The sequence below is a fragment of the Telopea speciosissima genome, chromosome 6, assembly GCF_018873765.1.
Source record: "Telopea speciosissima isolate NSW1024214 ecotype Mountain lineage chromosome 6, Tspe_v1, whole genome shotgun sequence".
NCBI lineage: Eukaryota > Viridiplantae > Streptophyta > Magnoliopsida > Proteales > Proteaceae > Telopea > Telopea speciosissima.
Window position 1 is genome coordinate 36958823 of NC_057921.1, and position 17985 is coordinate 36976807.

At 37.4% G+C, this 17985-nt stretch overlaps 2 protein-coding genes across 3 annotated transcripts; both read left to right on the plus strand.

The window, feature by feature from the left end:
• Positions 1 to 1085: 1085 nt before the first annotated feature.
• Positions 1086 to 2138, plus strand: LOC122665697. The gene has a single exon (XM_043861848.1). It carries the CDS (start codon positions 1086 to 1088, stop codon positions 2136 to 2138), a length of 1053 nt encoding a protein of 350 aa, XP_043717783.1.
• Positions 2139 to 11267: 9129 nt separating this feature from the next.
• LOC122663807 (transcription factor bHLH30-like) lies at positions 11268 to 17513 on the plus strand. 2 transcript variants are annotated; one of them, XM_043859455.1, is made up of 4 exons: positions 11268 to 11282; positions 11322 to 11324; positions 15902 to 16509; positions 17024 to 17513. In XM_043859455.1, exons 3-4 carry the CDS (start codon positions 15913 to 15915, stop codon positions 17489 to 17491), a joined length of 1065 nt encoding a protein of 354 aa, XP_043715390.1. In that variant the 5' UTR covers positions 11268 to 11282; positions 11322 to 11324; positions 15902 to 15912; the 3' UTR covers positions 17492 to 17513. The 2 variants fall into 2 exon arrangements, with proteins under 2 accessions (XP_043715390.1, XP_043715389.1); XM_043859454.1 differs by lacking the exons at positions 11268 to 11282; positions 11322 to 11324 and having other exon boundaries at positions 15879 to 16509.
• The last annotated feature ends 472 nt before the right edge of the window (positions 17514 to 17985 follow it).

The window sequence follows — 17985 nt, forward strand, 5'->3', positions numbered from 1 at the left end:
TTTTTAATCCTCCCCAAATGGAATCTTTAATTTTCTTCTTAAAAATCTAGGAATTTGATTGTAAAATATAGTCAAATGTAATAACCAAAGTTGGAATGTTTTAGAGTAAGGTTACAAAAGTTTTGATTTCAAAATTTTAGTTATGATTTGATTTTGCTTTCTTTCCTTTTATTTCCCTTACGAGGATCCTACATGAATGACTTATGAGGATCATACAACTACTAGGATAGTTTAAAGAATCGGATTGAAACCGGTGGAATTGGATGATTCAAAGCAGAATCAATCGATCCCGATTCTAATTATACCTGATTCCCAATGTTTATTTTGGAATCAGTCATGAATGCTCTTAAATATTCTTACTAGAGATTTTTCCTTCTTTTATACAATAAAATAATAGAAAATAAATGAAACAAACCTCTTGTAGCTAAATCCACAAGACCTTGATCTTGAAAATCTTTGTTTCTTTTTCTTTGATTTCATTTTCTAAAGTTTTTGACCGATTCCTCTGGACTAATTCAATTTGAATCGTTTTTTATGGACGCTGATCATATGCCCAATTCTATATTTTTAATATTTTCCAGCTCTTCATAATAGTGCTTTACTTTCTAAGGCAGCATGGCGATTGTGGTAAGATCCCAATAGCTTACTGTTCCATTTTTTAAAAGCTATTTACTTCCCTAATGCTGATTTCTTGGAGGCATCATGTGGGCAGCGACCTAGTTGGGGTTGGAGGAGTCTTATGGAGGGGAAGGGGGTCTTGAAGGATGGTTTATGTTGGAGTGTTGGAAATGGTGACTGTGTTGATATTTGGTCTAATGCATGGATTGCTACATACACTAATTATAGGGTCACCACACCTAATCCGAACATCCCATGTTTAAGGAAGGTTTCAGATCTTATTGACCCTGTATCTCATGCTTGGCGCAATGATTTACTTTCTTGTTATTTTAATGCTGTTGATATCAGGGAGATAATGAAGATTAATCTATCAATTTGTGATCGGCCTGACCGTTTGGTGTGGATGGGCAGTAAGAATGGAACTTTTTTGGTTCGTAGTGCCTACCATCTCCTATTTAATAAGGAACATGCTCGCCGTATGTCTTTGGCGACATCATCCAGATTACATGATTGGAGTTCTATACCCACTGCGGGCTGTTTGGAAGTCAATCTGGAATTGTAAGACATTACCCAAGCTTCAACAGTTTTTGTGGCGTGCTTGTGTCTCTGGGCTTGCGACTGGTGATGCTTTAACACGGCGTAATGTCCATGCTGATCCACTTTGTGTTCGGTGTGGGGAACGTGAAACAGCTTCACACATTATCTTGGTTTGCACATATGCAAGGGCGGTATGGTTTGGGAGCCCACTAGGCTCTATCTCTTTATTGCCAGATGATCAGCGATTTTCAGATTGGATTGCATCCTGGAAACTATTCTCCAGGCTGGGGAAGAAGGAGTCCAGTCAGTCCAGACCATTAATCACTTTATGTAGCTTCATCTGTTGGCACATTTGGTTGTCAAGGAACGATTTGGTTTTTGGACATAAAGTATGGCAGCCTACAGAAGTAATTGCAGCAGCGGTTAAGGCCTTCCGTGAGTATGATGCTAATACATCCAATGTTGATTCTTGTTCTCCAACTTTGGTTGATAGGCCTCTTCAATGGGTTGCACCTACAGTGGATTATGTGAAGTGCAATTGTGATGCTAGTTATGCAGTGGATTCAGCCAAGTCAGGCATTGGGTTTTTTTGTAGGGATCACAATGGTCAGCCTATGCTTGCTGCTTCTAACCCATCTCCCTTTTCAGATATTTTAGTGGGTGAGGCTATTGCAGTTCGTTTTGCGATGATGGAGATGATCAAGGTTGGGTTTGTGTGGGTTATGATCGAATCTGACAATGCAAGTCTGATTTCATATATCAAGGGTGGTGGTGGGACTTCGCCTCTGCACATTCGTGCGGTTGTGGATGATATTGTTAACGTATCTTCCTCTTTTGTATCTTCTTGTTTCTTTTCTATTCGAAGGGAGATTAACAGTGTGGCTGACTCCCTGGCTCGGAGGGCTTTGGCGTTAACATGCACAACTGAATGGCCCATTTCCACTCCATGGTTGCGTGAGTTGTGTTTCTCATTGCCGCCATGAGTTTTGCATGTCTTATCCTCTAATAAAGACTTGTTTACCCAAAAAAAAGATATATTTTCCTACTAGATTAAATAACAAAATATAATTTGTGTGTATCTTTAGGAATCGTTATTCCCTCCAATTCGTTGTCTCCTCCAATTCCTCACACAGGGCAGAAATGACCACCCTACCCCCTGCCCGAAAACACTGCCCAAGGTGGAGTCCACTCCCCCCTATTAGAGGAATAGGAGGTGCCCGTGAATTGGAGGTGATAATTATTCGTATCCTTAGGCCTCGATTGTTTAGAGGGGAAGGTGGGGTGGGATTGTTAGAAAGATGAGACCCACATGTTGGTGGAAAATTATCCTCTCCAATTCCTTAAAGTGTGGCAGTGCGGTAGTGCTAGGTGGAGATGTTGATACCTAGCAGTTGCTACATCCAACAGTCCATATCAACGAGCAGCAGCTGTCAGGTGTCAACATCTCCACCTAGCACTGTCGCACTGCCACACTTTAGAAATTGGAGAGGATAACAATCCCATGTAAGTGGGGTTTTGTTGGGGATGGAAATGTAGAAGTAAAGACTGAAGTTGAGGTAAAGTTACTTTTTCCATGAACTTTAACTAAAGTCCTACCAAAATGATAGGACTTTGGATAGCAAAATGGTGTGATTTTGAAGTGTCACAACAGTAGACAAAACACTTAATGATATCCCTTAAGCTTTTGGAAGTTCACCATCCCAAAATTAACCAAACAAAATTGGAATAGGATTTTGAAGTGTCACATCACCATTTTCCCACCCTAATTGTGATTGATATCTCTTTACTATTCATGAGATTGAAATTATCTAGTTGGAGCTAGCTGGTTTAAGTTTACCAAACAAATGATTATGAGAGTTTACCACTAAAAACAAAAAAAACAAGATCATGAGAGATTATCTTAATCTCTAACAATTAATCAACCACATCTAGCTTTTTCCATGTTCCCTACTTAGCTATCACACAGAGACACACATAGACAAACAAAGTAAACACATAAGCAGGGAAAGGGTAATAAGAATCACATATAGATATGCGCAACATGATTTATTGTTGACTGAGAATTACATATCCAACATGATTTCTAACCACCAGGCCTTTTGCGGTTTGCACCAGACATGGTTGGAAACCATCTTCACCACAGAACCAATCATGAAGTACCTAGCTTTATCCATAGTTTGGTCTAATGGGCTTAGAATTTAGTTTTCCACTAAATCTTTATTACTGTGAATTGATTGATATGCCATTAAAAAGTTCACACATTAATACTCAGTTTAAATTAACTTTGAACCATAGTTGGAGAAGTGGGTTTTGATTGGATCGAGTTGTTCGAATCAAGTCAAAATTTTGAAAAATCTGGTCAAGAGTTGTGTAGACTAGGTCTGGCTTGTACTTGAGAATACTTCTATTGATTACAAAAAAGGGAAAGAGAACATTGTCTGGGCCTCTAAATCTGTATGCACGTGCTGGCCAATGGGACTGCACACGCAAGCATCGGCCTGAATGGAATTTTCATTTTTGCATGGGGACAATTGTCACGACCCCAAATGCTACAGGTCAGACCAGGCCCACAAGTCAGACCTAGCTAGGACTGCACAAGGTAAAACTAACTAAAATATTCATTACAATCCATCACGGAAGACAAGGATATTCAAAAACAGAAACAACAGGATGGACTTGATGGCTCTAAACAATATATGTATTTTTATCTGCTTCATTTCCTATTTACTCCATTTCCTGAAGTTCCTCTAATAGAAGGGGGTGGACCTCACTCGGACAGTGTGTTCGGATAGAGGTAGAGTAGTCATTTCCACCCACTACTATTAGAGAAACTTGAGGAAATGGACCTGCCTTGAAAATGGAACCGATAAAAGTCCTATAAGAGGCTATACCAGGATTAGCCCTCAACATTTACATCGTTTAGCAAAAAGGGACTGATCTGTAACATTCTTTTTGCTACAGACTCTCCATTTAAATTAAATCCTTCAACATCGGTACTTGACATTCATCATTAAATATAAATAAACATGTCCGTCATCAATATAAAAGTAAAGGAGTGTTATCCTCCACGCTTCCTCTGTCATGGCATTACCCTTGCCCTTCTAATTTCTTCCATCATCTATAACACGAGAAAATAATAAAGCATGAGCTAAAAATCCCAGTGAATAATCAACTCAACCATGCTACAAGCTTTACAATATCAGCAATATTCAAAGCTGCTAATTACCTTGATTCTCTCCTATTACTCTCAAAAACTGGGTTGCAGCTAAAAGATTTTCCAAATTCATCTTGAAGATGAAATCAAACTCTCATGCAGGATGATATCTAATTTAAGAAACTACTTTACTTCATTATTCTATCCTCAATTTCAAATCCAACAACTCAAAGAAGAACCAATTCAAAACCATTGATTTCTTACCGTCAGTTTTCCCTCTTTAATCATGATTCTAAAACTTGTGTTTAATCTCTCTAGTTGCATGTGTGTTTAATCTCTCTAATTGCATATGGAAGTAACACTAACCCTAAGTTTTTCTCAGAAACAACCCTTGCTTGAGGATAAATAAAAATCCCAGCTCACACTAGGCACTTTGATCATCATACAAAGCTTCACAATACAAAAATCTTCCTCTCAAATTTCCTATACAACAACAATATTTATCCACTTCAGCTCTCTAATCCTCTCTAGGTTTCTCAACCAAATCTCAGCACTACGCTTAAGACAAAGTGAAAAACAATATAGAACTAACTCGATATTTTTTGTTTTTGCTAAAAGATCATGTATATTAAGAGAAGAAAAAAAAAATTACAAGAGACAAAAACAAAGGACCTAAAACAAGCTCCAGAACATGTAAAAAGATTTCTCCACTTTCGGCATTGCCATCAACAAGAAAAATCAATTGCCAAAGCCAAAACAATAACAATCAAGGAGAGACCAAACGAAATCTCAGCCTACATTGTACATCCAATAAAATATCATCTTGAATCAAAGGCGGGAACGGCACCATCACCTACGAGATTTGCAGAGAAGCGGGAGATTTGCAGAGAAGCGGCTGATTTAGCCAAGAAATCAACAATTGGATTTGCTTCACGGTAACAATGAGGATGCTGCTTTGATTACTGCTTAGACTTTTGCCCTAGTAATTTTATTTCATCTTTTTTAATTCTTTTTACTCCTTGTTATTTTTATTACTTTTTGTTACTCCTTTCTATTTCTATTATTTTTACTATTGTCATTTCCTCTTCGGATCCATGTAGCCGACCCCATTTAGTTGGGATAAGATTATAGTTGTTGTTGTTGTTTCATGGAAACAATAACAAATTTTCCATTCAATCAACTCCAGGAAAGATTGGAGCCCACACCATCGCTGCCATAAAAACCAAGAAACATAGAGTTAACTCTTACTGTACATATCGAAGAGTTAACTCTTACTGTACATATCGAACCATAAATCAGTGGTATTCTAAGACCTCACTTGGAGTTCCCAAAATACCCATCCAAAAATGCTTATTCCACACACCAAACAATCTATAGAATTTCATGCAAGCTGACCAACTTTTTTCATTTCCAATAACACCCTCAAATAGATGCTCAAACCACAAAACAATCTACCCTCACTTAAATTGAACCACTCAAAAGATCATGGCCAACCAACCCATGGTTAAACCCGAACATCAATATGAACCCATGTCCTTCAAATTAAACCACACTCAAAATGTAGAACTTTACTCAGATATACATCACAATAAACATCCATATAAATAGAATAAAAATTATAAAAAAAATATATTATCAATCCATGAATGCCAACTAACAATTAGAAATTATTATAACATTAAACATAATAAATAATAATAAAATTACGAATAATCCAATTTTACACTTACATAATTCCTTCGGCCTTAACATAGGCTCCTCTTCGAAACAATTGTTTATTCCGTCAAACCACAATCAAATAATATTGACTAGGTTTGAGATGCGGGGGGGGCTAGGCTCAAGAGCCACACGACTAGCTAGCATTCTTTTCCCTTTACAAAAAATTCACAAGTATATGAATTTATAAAACATGAATAATAATTTATGAAATATCAAACAAAAAAAAACCACTTTTTATGGGGAAAAGGTTCTCATAATTCTCTTTTTTGTAATAACATTTTGAGTTCAAAGTATAGTTGGAAAATCAGGTTTTTTGAATCGACTCGTCTTTCAGAAATATCTAGGGACTCGGCCTTGTCAAACCCGATCAGGGTGAGTCACTTTTTTTATATTTGTAAATACAATAGATTAATAAAAATCAGAAAAATACAAAAAAAAATCAAGTAATCACATATTAATGCACTTACTGTTTTAGAATACATATTTACTATTTTACTCAACTCAGTTTTTAAGTGAATCGATTTAATGTTTTTTTTTTTTTTTTAAATGACTAAACTCGCCAAGTCTATCATGACTCAAGTAAAAATACTGAATCTTATAGGACTCAGACGATTTATGATTGATTCTCATTATTTTTTACCTTGATCCAGTCTTCACAACTCTTGACTAGGTTTTCCAAAATTTTGACTTGATTCGAGTGACTTGACCCAATCAAAACCAGTTTTCCAACTATGGTATACATACTTTTGTGAATATTGGTTTTTAAATCAAGGAAGCCTTAAAAATTACTAATTTTATTAAGGGAAAAAGATCCCTGCTTGGTGGCACCCCCTACCCCCTGATGGATACCCAAGTGTGCTCCCCCATTAGCTCATACCCTTGTGTAGAGACCATCCGACCAAGTAGTGATCTCATGCCCATTGATTAAATAGTATGAACTTTTGTAGTTAATTAAAAAAAGGGACAAAAGGCTACTTGGTCTCATAGCTCCTAGGTCTGGACACAGAAGCATGTGAAAGTATTGCCTTGGCCCTCATGAAATAAAAATTGCATCTATGATGATGCCCCTATGTGTGCTATCATGTGCCCCCACATTGGTGCAGACGCTACACGACCAGGCATCGATCACTTTCCACATTTAAAATAAAGTAGAAAGTTTTTCTACACCACGTGAAGGGTTCAGCCACCATCCTACGGTCATAAAACATCCCCCTATTAATGGTAAAATATACCCCCAAGTTGTGTGGTACCTTCCGTTCCCACCCATCCAACAGCCGCAGTCGATCAAGGGATTCCCCTTCACCGTGGCTTAAGGAAAACTTGATCCTAAAATAAAAACTTACGTACCTACTTGTTTATCATATCCAAAGAAAAATAGAGTCCTTACCAAAATAACATAAAAAAACAGAGTTAGATAGAAGAATTAGAATTCTTAACAGAACCTTAAAGCCATTAATATATATCTAACCCCAACTTTATATAGAGAATGGACATTGCAATTGAGGGAGTATCATCATGTTGAGAATCCAAGGTAATTACACATGATTTGAAGAAACCCATAATGAATAGTGGAAGGAAAAGAAAGAAATTTCTTGAGGTATAACACGGGCATACGCCAAAGGTGCTTATGAATGATGATCTTCTAAAAATAGCTAAACATGAATGATATGATATTTTAAGAAAAAGGAAGGCAATCTTTTTTTGCTTTATGACTTGGCAAAAGGTGTAAGAAAAGGAATGAGGATGGAAAGAAATGACTTGCAATTGGGCAAAGAAACCATGTATAGTTAATGGAGAAGGCTAGAATTCTAGTTTAAGCAATAAAGGTAGAACTGTACCACCAACCCCACCCCCAACCCCCCCCCCCCCCCCACCCACAACAAAAAAATTAAAATAAAATAAAATTCAAACGTTAGAAGCCTAAAAAGAGCAAGAGATTCCTGTTACTGGAGGATCTGGGGAGGGTCAGAATGTATGCAAGGCTGTTTTTCGATTGGAACCCACGATCACTAGATTGCAATGGAGCACATAGTTCTATAGGGTCTTCGTAATCACCTATAAATATGTTAATGGTCATGTAGCCATTCACTTGATATCACATGTTAAGAATTTTACATGTTTGATGTAGAGAAACGAGAACTTAAAACGATAAGAGAAACGAATGGAAATCACAAACAACAATCACACAAAGCAAAGATTTACGTGTTTTGACAAGATTGCCTACATTAACGGTGGATGAGATATGCTTCATTATCAATGGAGAATAGGGTTATATCCGCTCGTCCTCACACCTCTTGGATCGATTACAGAAAGAAAAAAATACATTTGTTAAAAATTTATAGTGAAACCCTATAGAGATAATTAATCGAAATACCCATATAATCCTAAAAAAAGAAATAGTGACTAAAGTCATAGTGAAATGGCCCACAAAAAGGTTTTGTTGAGGGAGTAATTAATTAGGTTGATCTGATCTGCTTTTGGTGTTGTGGCCCATTGGCCCAACAGTCTTCAATATTGTTGGCATATTCATGGATGGATCTTATGTACATGTCCCACTATAATCTTTTGAATGGGTTGAGAGAATAAATCTCATTTTGTTAATTAATCCACTTGTGCTTGAACCATTTTAACAATGCAAAGAAGCTCTCTCAGTTTTAACTTAAAATATACAGTTATGGTACTTAGACAGTTAGACCAGAAATATAATAATAATAAAAAAAAACCAAGTTGGAATGTGAGCCGTACAGGAGGATAGTGCAGGGGAGATTACTCCATGGACCATAAGCAAGGAGATATATATATAGTTGCTTGGTGCACATACGTCATGATAACTTAGAGCTTATGTCATTAAAACCTCACTCTTAAGCCCTCTTGTTGGTAGTGGTGGTGGTGCCATCATCAAGTCTTTGAATTAGTATATTAGTATGATAAAAGGAGGAAACATAAAAGAATGGGGACCAAAGTAGCCATGCTTGTACCACCAAAAAGGTCAGAACCCTTTGTCTGAAAACCTCTTTAAGAGAGAGAGAGAGGCATATTGACTGGCACAATAGGGTAAAGAGAAGCAGAAGAGGAGACAACTGAATAACTGTTTGCATACACTGATGGGATAAATTCATGTTTCAAGGGTTTAATGTTAAAGGCAGTAATTAGTGATCCTAAAACAAGAAAATGGTTGTGTGGGGTTGTGAATAATGGGTGTGTCACATCCCAATTCTCTTTGAGTCTGAAGACTCTCTCCTGCAGTAGATCAGAACACAAAATATACACTCAATGTGCCCCCACCTAGGTATAAGATTTTCTAGGTCAGACCAGAGATAGCTTGGTCCCATTATATTAAGCCATTTGATTAGTGGGTTTTATTCTTCCTAAGCTTCATTAGAACATTCTTTTTCCACCATCCTTTAAAGATATTAAACATAAACAATCATAAACGAAAAAAATAATAATTTATTTGGCCAATAAAAATAACCTATATTCGGTCTATTAAACAAAAACAATCATAAAACCAAAAAACATATTTGGTACGCATCATATAATAAATTAAAAAGTTTCAAAACTAAACCTTCACATTTTCCTGCATTATCAAATCTTGACAATCTGTCCAAACTACTACATCCGTCCATTTCTATTCTTTTGCTCCTTGCAGTCTCTGGTATATTCTTCGTACCTTTGATTCTCGAGAATTCTCTACAAAACTATTATTCATATAAGTTGTGTCGACCATCTCGTTGCTCTAGTCAACGCCTCATAACTCCCATCACAAATAAGGTATGAAACACCTTCTAATAACCTATGATAAGCATCAATTAATGCTCCATCCATTAGTAAACTGAGCACCAAATAAAGTTTGGAGGTGACATTGAGATACAAGATTTAGATCATAGACTCATTTATTAATGGTTCGAACCATCATAATAGAATTGGGGGTTTGCTGACGAAACAAAAAATGTTATTACAGCAAAGCCATAGGTAATAAGATAGCAAGAACAAAGTTTAGACAATGTTTATCAGACTTAATTTGACAAATTGGGATTCAAAACCACCAACTTAATGAGATCATATACAAAGGGAGTCATGAATAGTTCTGACTTGGGCCTATTAATGGTTCAGCAACCAAGATCCTTTTTGAAAAATCGCAAGATAGAAACAAATGCCAATCCGTTTCTATTTCCATTTTACAATAACAACAGTAAGGATTAGTAGGCTTAAAGTTAGATAACTTACTTTTGACATCCATAGCTCCTGCCAAAACTTTCCAAAAATGCATTCAAAACTTAAATAGTATTTTTAGATGCCAAATATAATTTCAAAAACATCCTATTAGGATTTCTCACCCTACTATTATGCCAATTCTAAAGCAACTATCTAACTCCAATTTTAGTATTAAAGCCCCAGTTTTACTAAAAGGGAAAAATAAAAATCCTCAAATTAAAGAGCCAGAACTTAAAGGAATTTGTACAATAGCATTTGCAACATCCATAGGAAATAGCGAAAACACCAAACTTACATATCACTCTCTATTATAAATAAACTCATTAACATATGTATATTGTGGATTAACTGTAAGTGTGGAAGGGACTAAAAGTATTAACAGAGCCGGGAATCCATGTATCATGTCAAATAGAAATATTATTAACGTTATTTTTGCTTTCCGTAACATACTAGCTTTTGAAATAGGGCAAGGATCCTTACAATGCTAATCTAAATTTCTAACCATGTTTAAAAAAGGTTGATGAATGAATTAGGCGATTTTGTGGGAAATATTTTCCTTTCAAGATTCGAACCCAAAGGCTGCCTCAATTAGTAAGAATACTCCATGCAAGTTTCAACAACTGAGCTTTAGTATGAGCCTCTAATAGCCTAAACCATCACCCCCCCCCCCCCGGATTTTAATCCTCTCAATTCCTACAAGTGTGCAGTGCGACAGTGCTAGGTGGAGATGTCGACACCTAGCAGCTCGGACATCCAATGGTCCGAGCTCATTGACATCCACCATTGGATGTCTGAGCTGTCAGGTGTCGACATCTCCACCTAGCACTGCCTCACTACACATTTTTAGGAATTGGAGAGGATTATTTTCCAAACACCCCCCCCCCTTAATTTTTGTTTACACAACTCTTTCCATCCAATAGAACTCCATTTAGACTTTGACACCCCACTTTTCCAAAAATTTGAGTTGATAGAGTTCAATTTAGCAAAAGCCTTTGGAGGAATCTCAAAACAAGTCATCCAATAAATAGGTATAGATTTAGTCAATACAGATCTGCCTACCTAGCTATGATAATAAAAGGATGTTCTAACTTCCTAATTTCCGTTATACTCTTAGAAAGAGACTTGGCCACATGTTAGGCTTATTTCTAGTAAAATATACAAGTGTTCCAAGATATGTGGTAGAATCATCAATAGGACTGATCTCTGGACTGCATGTACAAATAAAAATTTTAATTCTTTCCCTACTCGTGGACTATAATTTCACCACTCTTTTTAAATTTATTTATTGACCAGACTAATCTTGAAAAAGATTCAAAATAGCACTCAAATTGAAATATCATGTTGATTAGCCCTATAGAAAATAAAAATATCATCTGCAAAAAGTAAATGAGACACCTCAGGATAGTTCCTACCTATCTTAATGCCCTTAAACAAATCCATATTTCCATACACTTTTAGGATACAAGACAATACTTCCACTATTATACAAAAAAAGAAAAAGGGAAAAGATTAAGTGGACACCCTTGACGTATCCTCCAAGAAGGCTCAAAAAAACAAAAATTACTTCCATCCATCTTAATAGAATAGGATACAAAAGATAATAAATAACTGATCATATAACACCAAACTAGTTGAATCCTAATTATTAAAAAATTGCCTATTTCTCCATGTAAACTTAAGTCCACATGAGGGTAGATCGACCAATACAAATTGTTAATGAAATTAAAAGCTCCTTGACATGCTGAACCAGAGACTCTAAGATCATTCCCTCCTGTTGCACAAAGAATGTTGTTTGAGGAAAGATCCTCAAACGCTGCAACTTTCAAGTTAGTCTGGACTAGAAAAGATTACGGAGAACGAAGACTAATCTTTAGTGTTTCTTGATTTCTCAATTGATCAAAGAATGAATTTACATGGGTGCAAGGACCCTTATTTTTACAGGTTTCTTCCCAATTCCTTGTCTCTGATCCTCCTTGGATCCGCCAGAGGGCTTTCCTTTCTGGTTAAGTGGTCCCCCCATGCTCGGATTAGGAAACCCCTCAAAAAAAGGAGGATTCTCCTCTCAGATCTCGGGATCCTTGATCTTCTTGCACGTGAATTACGGTTATCAGCCTCCACCTATTTGGAAGTTCTCAACTGACCTTGCTGATGTGTCTAGACCTGTATAACCATTTCATTTGTGGTCTCCTCTTTTCTGGCCGTGGGCCGGTTACTTGTAATCCAAATCATTCCACGTGTCAAGCAGGGATTAGGTAGGTAAAACATTGTGTATCACCCCCCCCCCCCTCCCCCACCCCCACCCCAATTTTTTGTCTAAGATCAAGACATTTTAAAATCACTCACAATCAAAATAGGGCATTGTAAACATCTAACATAATCAACCAAGTTAGTCTAAAAATCTGTCTTCCCAGCAACAACAGATGGTGGAGTATAGATACAAATCAAACACCATAGACTATTAGTGTGGGGATCATTATGCAAACAGAAATAAAGTGACACCTCAAATGTATAGAATTAACAGACATCGATGTACCCATCATACACTAAATGCCCCCACTAAAGCCTCTAGCTAGAGCCAATACTAGAAATAAAAGCAATAGTTTTACAAGCACGAATAGACTTTGGCAAGATATAACATTTCCTTTTAAGTCAAGGCATGCCTAGATATGGGGGACTGAGCCCCACTAATGTTCCAACAAAAAATCCTCATATAAAAGATACGAGAACTAACTAGAAAACATAATCAGGGCTCTTTAATTGAAAGAAAAAAAAAAGAAAGAAGATCGACTGGTGAAGAGTATGAAACAAGAGAGGCTTTTAGACTTGTGTACTATTGTCTACTATTCTATTACCTTGTACAACCTTAGTGCATATTGTGTTACCTTATGTATCTCTAGGGTTTTCAATCCTAGAATATCTACATGCATCACTCACTGATTATGAAAGGATTCTTGATACGATCCCATGAAAACGAAACGAATTTTTGCAATCGATGGGAGAAATCATTCAATTTTATAAATGAAACTAGTGTTTTCATAGTTACTTGAAACTTCACAAATGCAAAGCCTCCATGCGATCTTAGCCCTTTTGCAATGAGTCTAACATACACGTACAACTTTGTGTTCCCTTAATGTAAGCTCCTCCATGGTCGACTTAGTTTTCTCTAAAACCTTGATCACACGCTCAACTCGTACAGAGGGGAAGGAGAGAGCATGCATGATTTCTCTGAAGAGGGAGAGCCGCGGTTTTCTTTGTTGTGCAATGTTATGACTATCAGAGTTTTGCAACGTGTCTAGCTATATACAATGTGCAATTGTAGCACACAGTTGTGGCAATTACCAAAATTACCGTAGGGTTTTCCTATTAGGAATCGAAGTCAAGATTCTCTTTCCTAACAGATTATATATAAACAATGGCTCTCTCTATGAAGAAGCAAGCTTGATTCCTTAGTTAATATGGTATCATAGTAAGGAGGTCGTGTGTGCAACTTTTGGGACTGCAAAAATCTGGTTAGGGCTGTCTCCTTCAATGCCGCACAAAAAAATGCTACGTGAGCTGCACATGCAAGGACCATGGGATCTTAACTTACATGTGCGGATGAGATTGATGTATACATAGACATTATTCTTCCCACTGTTTCGAACTTTTAGGTGAAACGATAGCAAATAGGCAATGATGAATTTTTTTATATACATATCTCCAGTTTGACAGTCTAAAATACCGAACTACAAGAAAAAAGAAATCGTTATATATATATGAAGGTATTGATGGACACTATTAAACAAAAAATGAGAAAATAGCTAAAGGGTTTGTGAGAAATGAGTAACTTGTTGAGATTTTCATTTTGGTGCATCAAAAAGCCAACAGAAATGTGAATGGGTTTGTGGTGGTCTGTGGATTTTGATGGAGGGCAACCGATCCCTTAAAACTTAAACAGAGGCATGGGAAAGAATTCTTTCCCCCTTCCTCTTACTTTTCTAAAACTAATTATCTAGGATTAAAAGGGTTCAGAAAAGATATTACCCATGACGAAGATGGGGTCATGGGTGGAGATGAATTTTTTTTTATATTTTCAATAAAGGGTTCAAAAAGACCAATAAAAAGGCATGAAATTAAGTAACTGAAATCGAGGAATGTGGAGAACTCAACTCAGGGACGGGGAGAGAGAGAGAGAGAGAGAGAGAGAGAGAGAAGGGGAAGAAGGAGAGGAGAATGGAAGGAGGAGGAGTGCGTTCCAAGACACAATGATTACATGGTTTTGGGGGAAGCAGAAAGGGGTGGCGTGGAAATAGCGAGGGTGTGTTGTGTGTAAGAATGTGTGGAAGAACGTGGGGGCTTGACCGAGGAGAGGTAGTAAAAAAGAAGAAGTAAGAAGGGTTGGTAAGCTGCTTTTATCATTATTAGCCCTGCAGGGGGCTGAGGCTGAGGCTGGACCTTTGGCCTTTGGTCGGTCGACAATCGGTGTGTCGTGCGTTCACTCTGTTTTTTTACCCTTTTTTTTATTTATTATGCTTTGTGTTTGTGTTTGTGTTTGTGTTGGTCCCTTGGCCGATCATCTCCTCCTGAGGCTGCTGCTGTTTCTTCTGCCGCTGCTGCCCCAACCAACCGCACAAGCCGCTAGTAGGCACTCGTAGGATGTAACGGATCGGATTAGATAGTGCTATATCCGCATCCGCATCCGAAGCTTTTCTAACGGATCGGATCGGATATTTTATCCGTTACTGTAAAATAACCATCCGTTATCACATCTGCGAATGGAACGGTTTATTCATTTACATCCTACTCATACATAAATTACTCACTTTAAAAACCAATCACAAATTAACAAACATCTTCTCTGCAATTTTTTTTTTAATTTTTTAATATGGCATTAGACTAACGATAACCCATTATTAAGAACTTAAAAAAAGGGTGACAACAACAACAACACAGCTGATTAAGCTGACCAACTCAAGAGCTATCCTTGACCTTGTTTGGATTATTACAATTTAGAAAGAGAGAGAGAGAGAGAGAGAGAGAATGCCGTAAGACTAAAGCAAAGGAAGACTACCCTACCCACAGTCCCACACCCACTCTAGTGTACATACATAATTATACTTACTAGTCATCATAGATTTTATAGACTGAGAGAGAGAGAGAGAGAGAGAGAGACGTTATTCAGAGAACAGAAGAAAGGACCAAAAAAGTGGGGAAACACTAAAGAAAAGGAAAGCGTAGGGGAAGAGCATAAAAGAGGGTAACAGATGTGGCAACAAACTTGGAAGAACCCAACAACAAAAGAGAGAGAAAGAGAGGGCAAAGAGAAGTCTAAGCTTGGCTTTTCTCTCTTGTTCTTTTTGGGTACCACGCAACTATACAAAGAGAGAGAGAGGGAAAGGATTACGACCCCTCCTCTCCCCCCACTCTACCACAAAGCCCACACAACATCACATCTGAAGCAAAGTCTGTCTTACTTTCTCTCTTCTTCTCCTCCTCTTTCTTTCTTTCTTTCTTCCTTTCTTCATACCTCCTCTATTTTTTCTCTTCTTTTCCCTTCTCTCCCAGTTAGAGTAAACCAAGTTTCAATCTCTTTTCAGTGATAGATAAAGAAGAACAATATTGACTTCAAGTGTTTGGGGGAGAGGTAGCTAGCTAGTTTTGAGGTTTCCAAAAGATAAGAGATAAGAGAGATGTGTGCCAAGAAAGAAGAAGATCGAGGTGAGTGTTCTCAGATTTACAACATCCAAACCTACCAAGAACAGTTACTTCTTCGACAGCAACAACAGCATCAGCTCCACCAATTCAATAACACTGATGGGTATGAGGGAGGAGGAGGTGGAGGTGGAGGGTTAATCTTCCCTGATGTCTCACCCATCAATATTCCATGGTCTCTCCCTCCGGTTCACACGTTCAACCCGGTTTCCTTCACCAATAACTCAGTCCGAGATCATGATTCCTTCTTTGTTCCTCCTCCTCCATCATCATCTTCATCATCCTTAGGTGGTTTATTCAATAGAAGAGCTTCTGCTCTTCAGTTTGCTTATGAAGCTCAATCTTCTGATCATCTCAGAATCTTATCAGACCCACATAACTCTGCTGCTCTCCATCACACTTCCTCTCATCAATTCGGGTTTCAAGCTGAGTTGGGTAAGATGACAGCCCAAGAAATCATGGACGCAAAGGCACTTGCAGCTTCTAAAAGCCATAGCGAAGCTGAAAGAAGAAGAAGAGAGAGAATCAACAACCATCTTGCCAAATTACGCAGCTTGCTTCCCAACACCACTAAAGTAAGTAAATTTTTCTTATGAGATACGAATTTAGATAGGTGGAAAAAGAAACTATTTCAATCTTAGTCTAGCTCTTCTTCTTCTTCTTGCATTTTTTCTAGTTTTGTAGTTCCAAGGAAGAAAAAAACCCAAGCGTAGAAGTGGCTGAGTTGGTATGATAAAGAGGAACAATATAGCAGCTAAAAAGCTTCCATAGAAATTTCTTGCCGGTGAAGGAGAGAAAGAAAGAAAGACAAACAAGCATACTTGTCAGTCTCACATAGAGCGTGCACTTTAAACTCTTTAAATTCCTTCTGAAAATACCCATCAGATCCTCCTTCACGACTTCCAAAACTCTTATTAAAAAAAAATAAAATAACCCATACCCACCCCTTCTTCTATGGTTTCCACCCCACAAGACCACAAGGCCCACAACTCTCTCTCTCTTTCTCTCATTCTCGCTCTCTTTCACTCTCTCTCCCCTTCTTGTAATGTGTTTTAATGGTTGGGTTTTTGTGGGTTCCTTTGTTTATAGACGGATAAGGCTTCATTGCTAGCAGAAGTGATCCAACATGTGAAAGAACTAAAAAGGCAAACATCACAGATAGCTGAAGCAAGTCCAGTGCCAACTGAGATAGATGAACTCACAGTTGATGCATCAGATGAAGATGGGAAGTTTATGATTAAAGCTTCTTTATGTTGTGAAGATAGGTCTGATCTCTTACCAGATCTTATCAAAACATTGAAAGCTCTCCGATTAAGAACTCTGAAAGCTGAGATTACTACACTTGGTGGACGTGTAAAGAACGTTTTGTTCATTACAGGGGAAGATGATAATGATTCCAACAACAATGAAGAACAACAACAACAACAATACTCCATTAGCTCAATTCAAGAAGCATTGAAAGCTGTTATGGAAAGAACAACAAGTGATGATTCTTCTTCAGGAAGTATTAAGAGACAAAGAACCAATGTCAATATTCTTGAACACAGGTCTCTTTAACTTCTTATTTCCTTCTTCTTTTTTTTTTTTTTCTTCTTGGTTTGTTAGTTTATTTGGCTTGGTTTGTTGTTACCAAGAAAGGAGTGGGGATCTTTTTCGTGAGAAGAGAAACCTTTAGATTAAACCCTAAGTAAGGAAATTCCAAGGATGGAGTTGGGGAAGTTTGTTTGGTAGCAAAAAGGGATGATAATAGAATTTGATGATTGATGATGACGATGGTGTTCTCGTCATCTCCTTCTCCACTTACTCAGTACCTGATCAGACTCACCAACCATTTTCATTCTTACAAGAAGTCTGAACTCTGATGTTTAAGTAAAAGTCTTTAAGAAGGAGTAAGGAGTTATGCAGGTTTCCCTCGAATTGCAGACCTGATACCAACACAAACAAAATACACAGTGCAAGTTCCCATGAAAAGTGTCTCTACTTTCAACTCCAAAACATTGGAACATGGAAGAGAATGTAAATACAGTTTGACTTTTTTTTTTTTTTTTGGG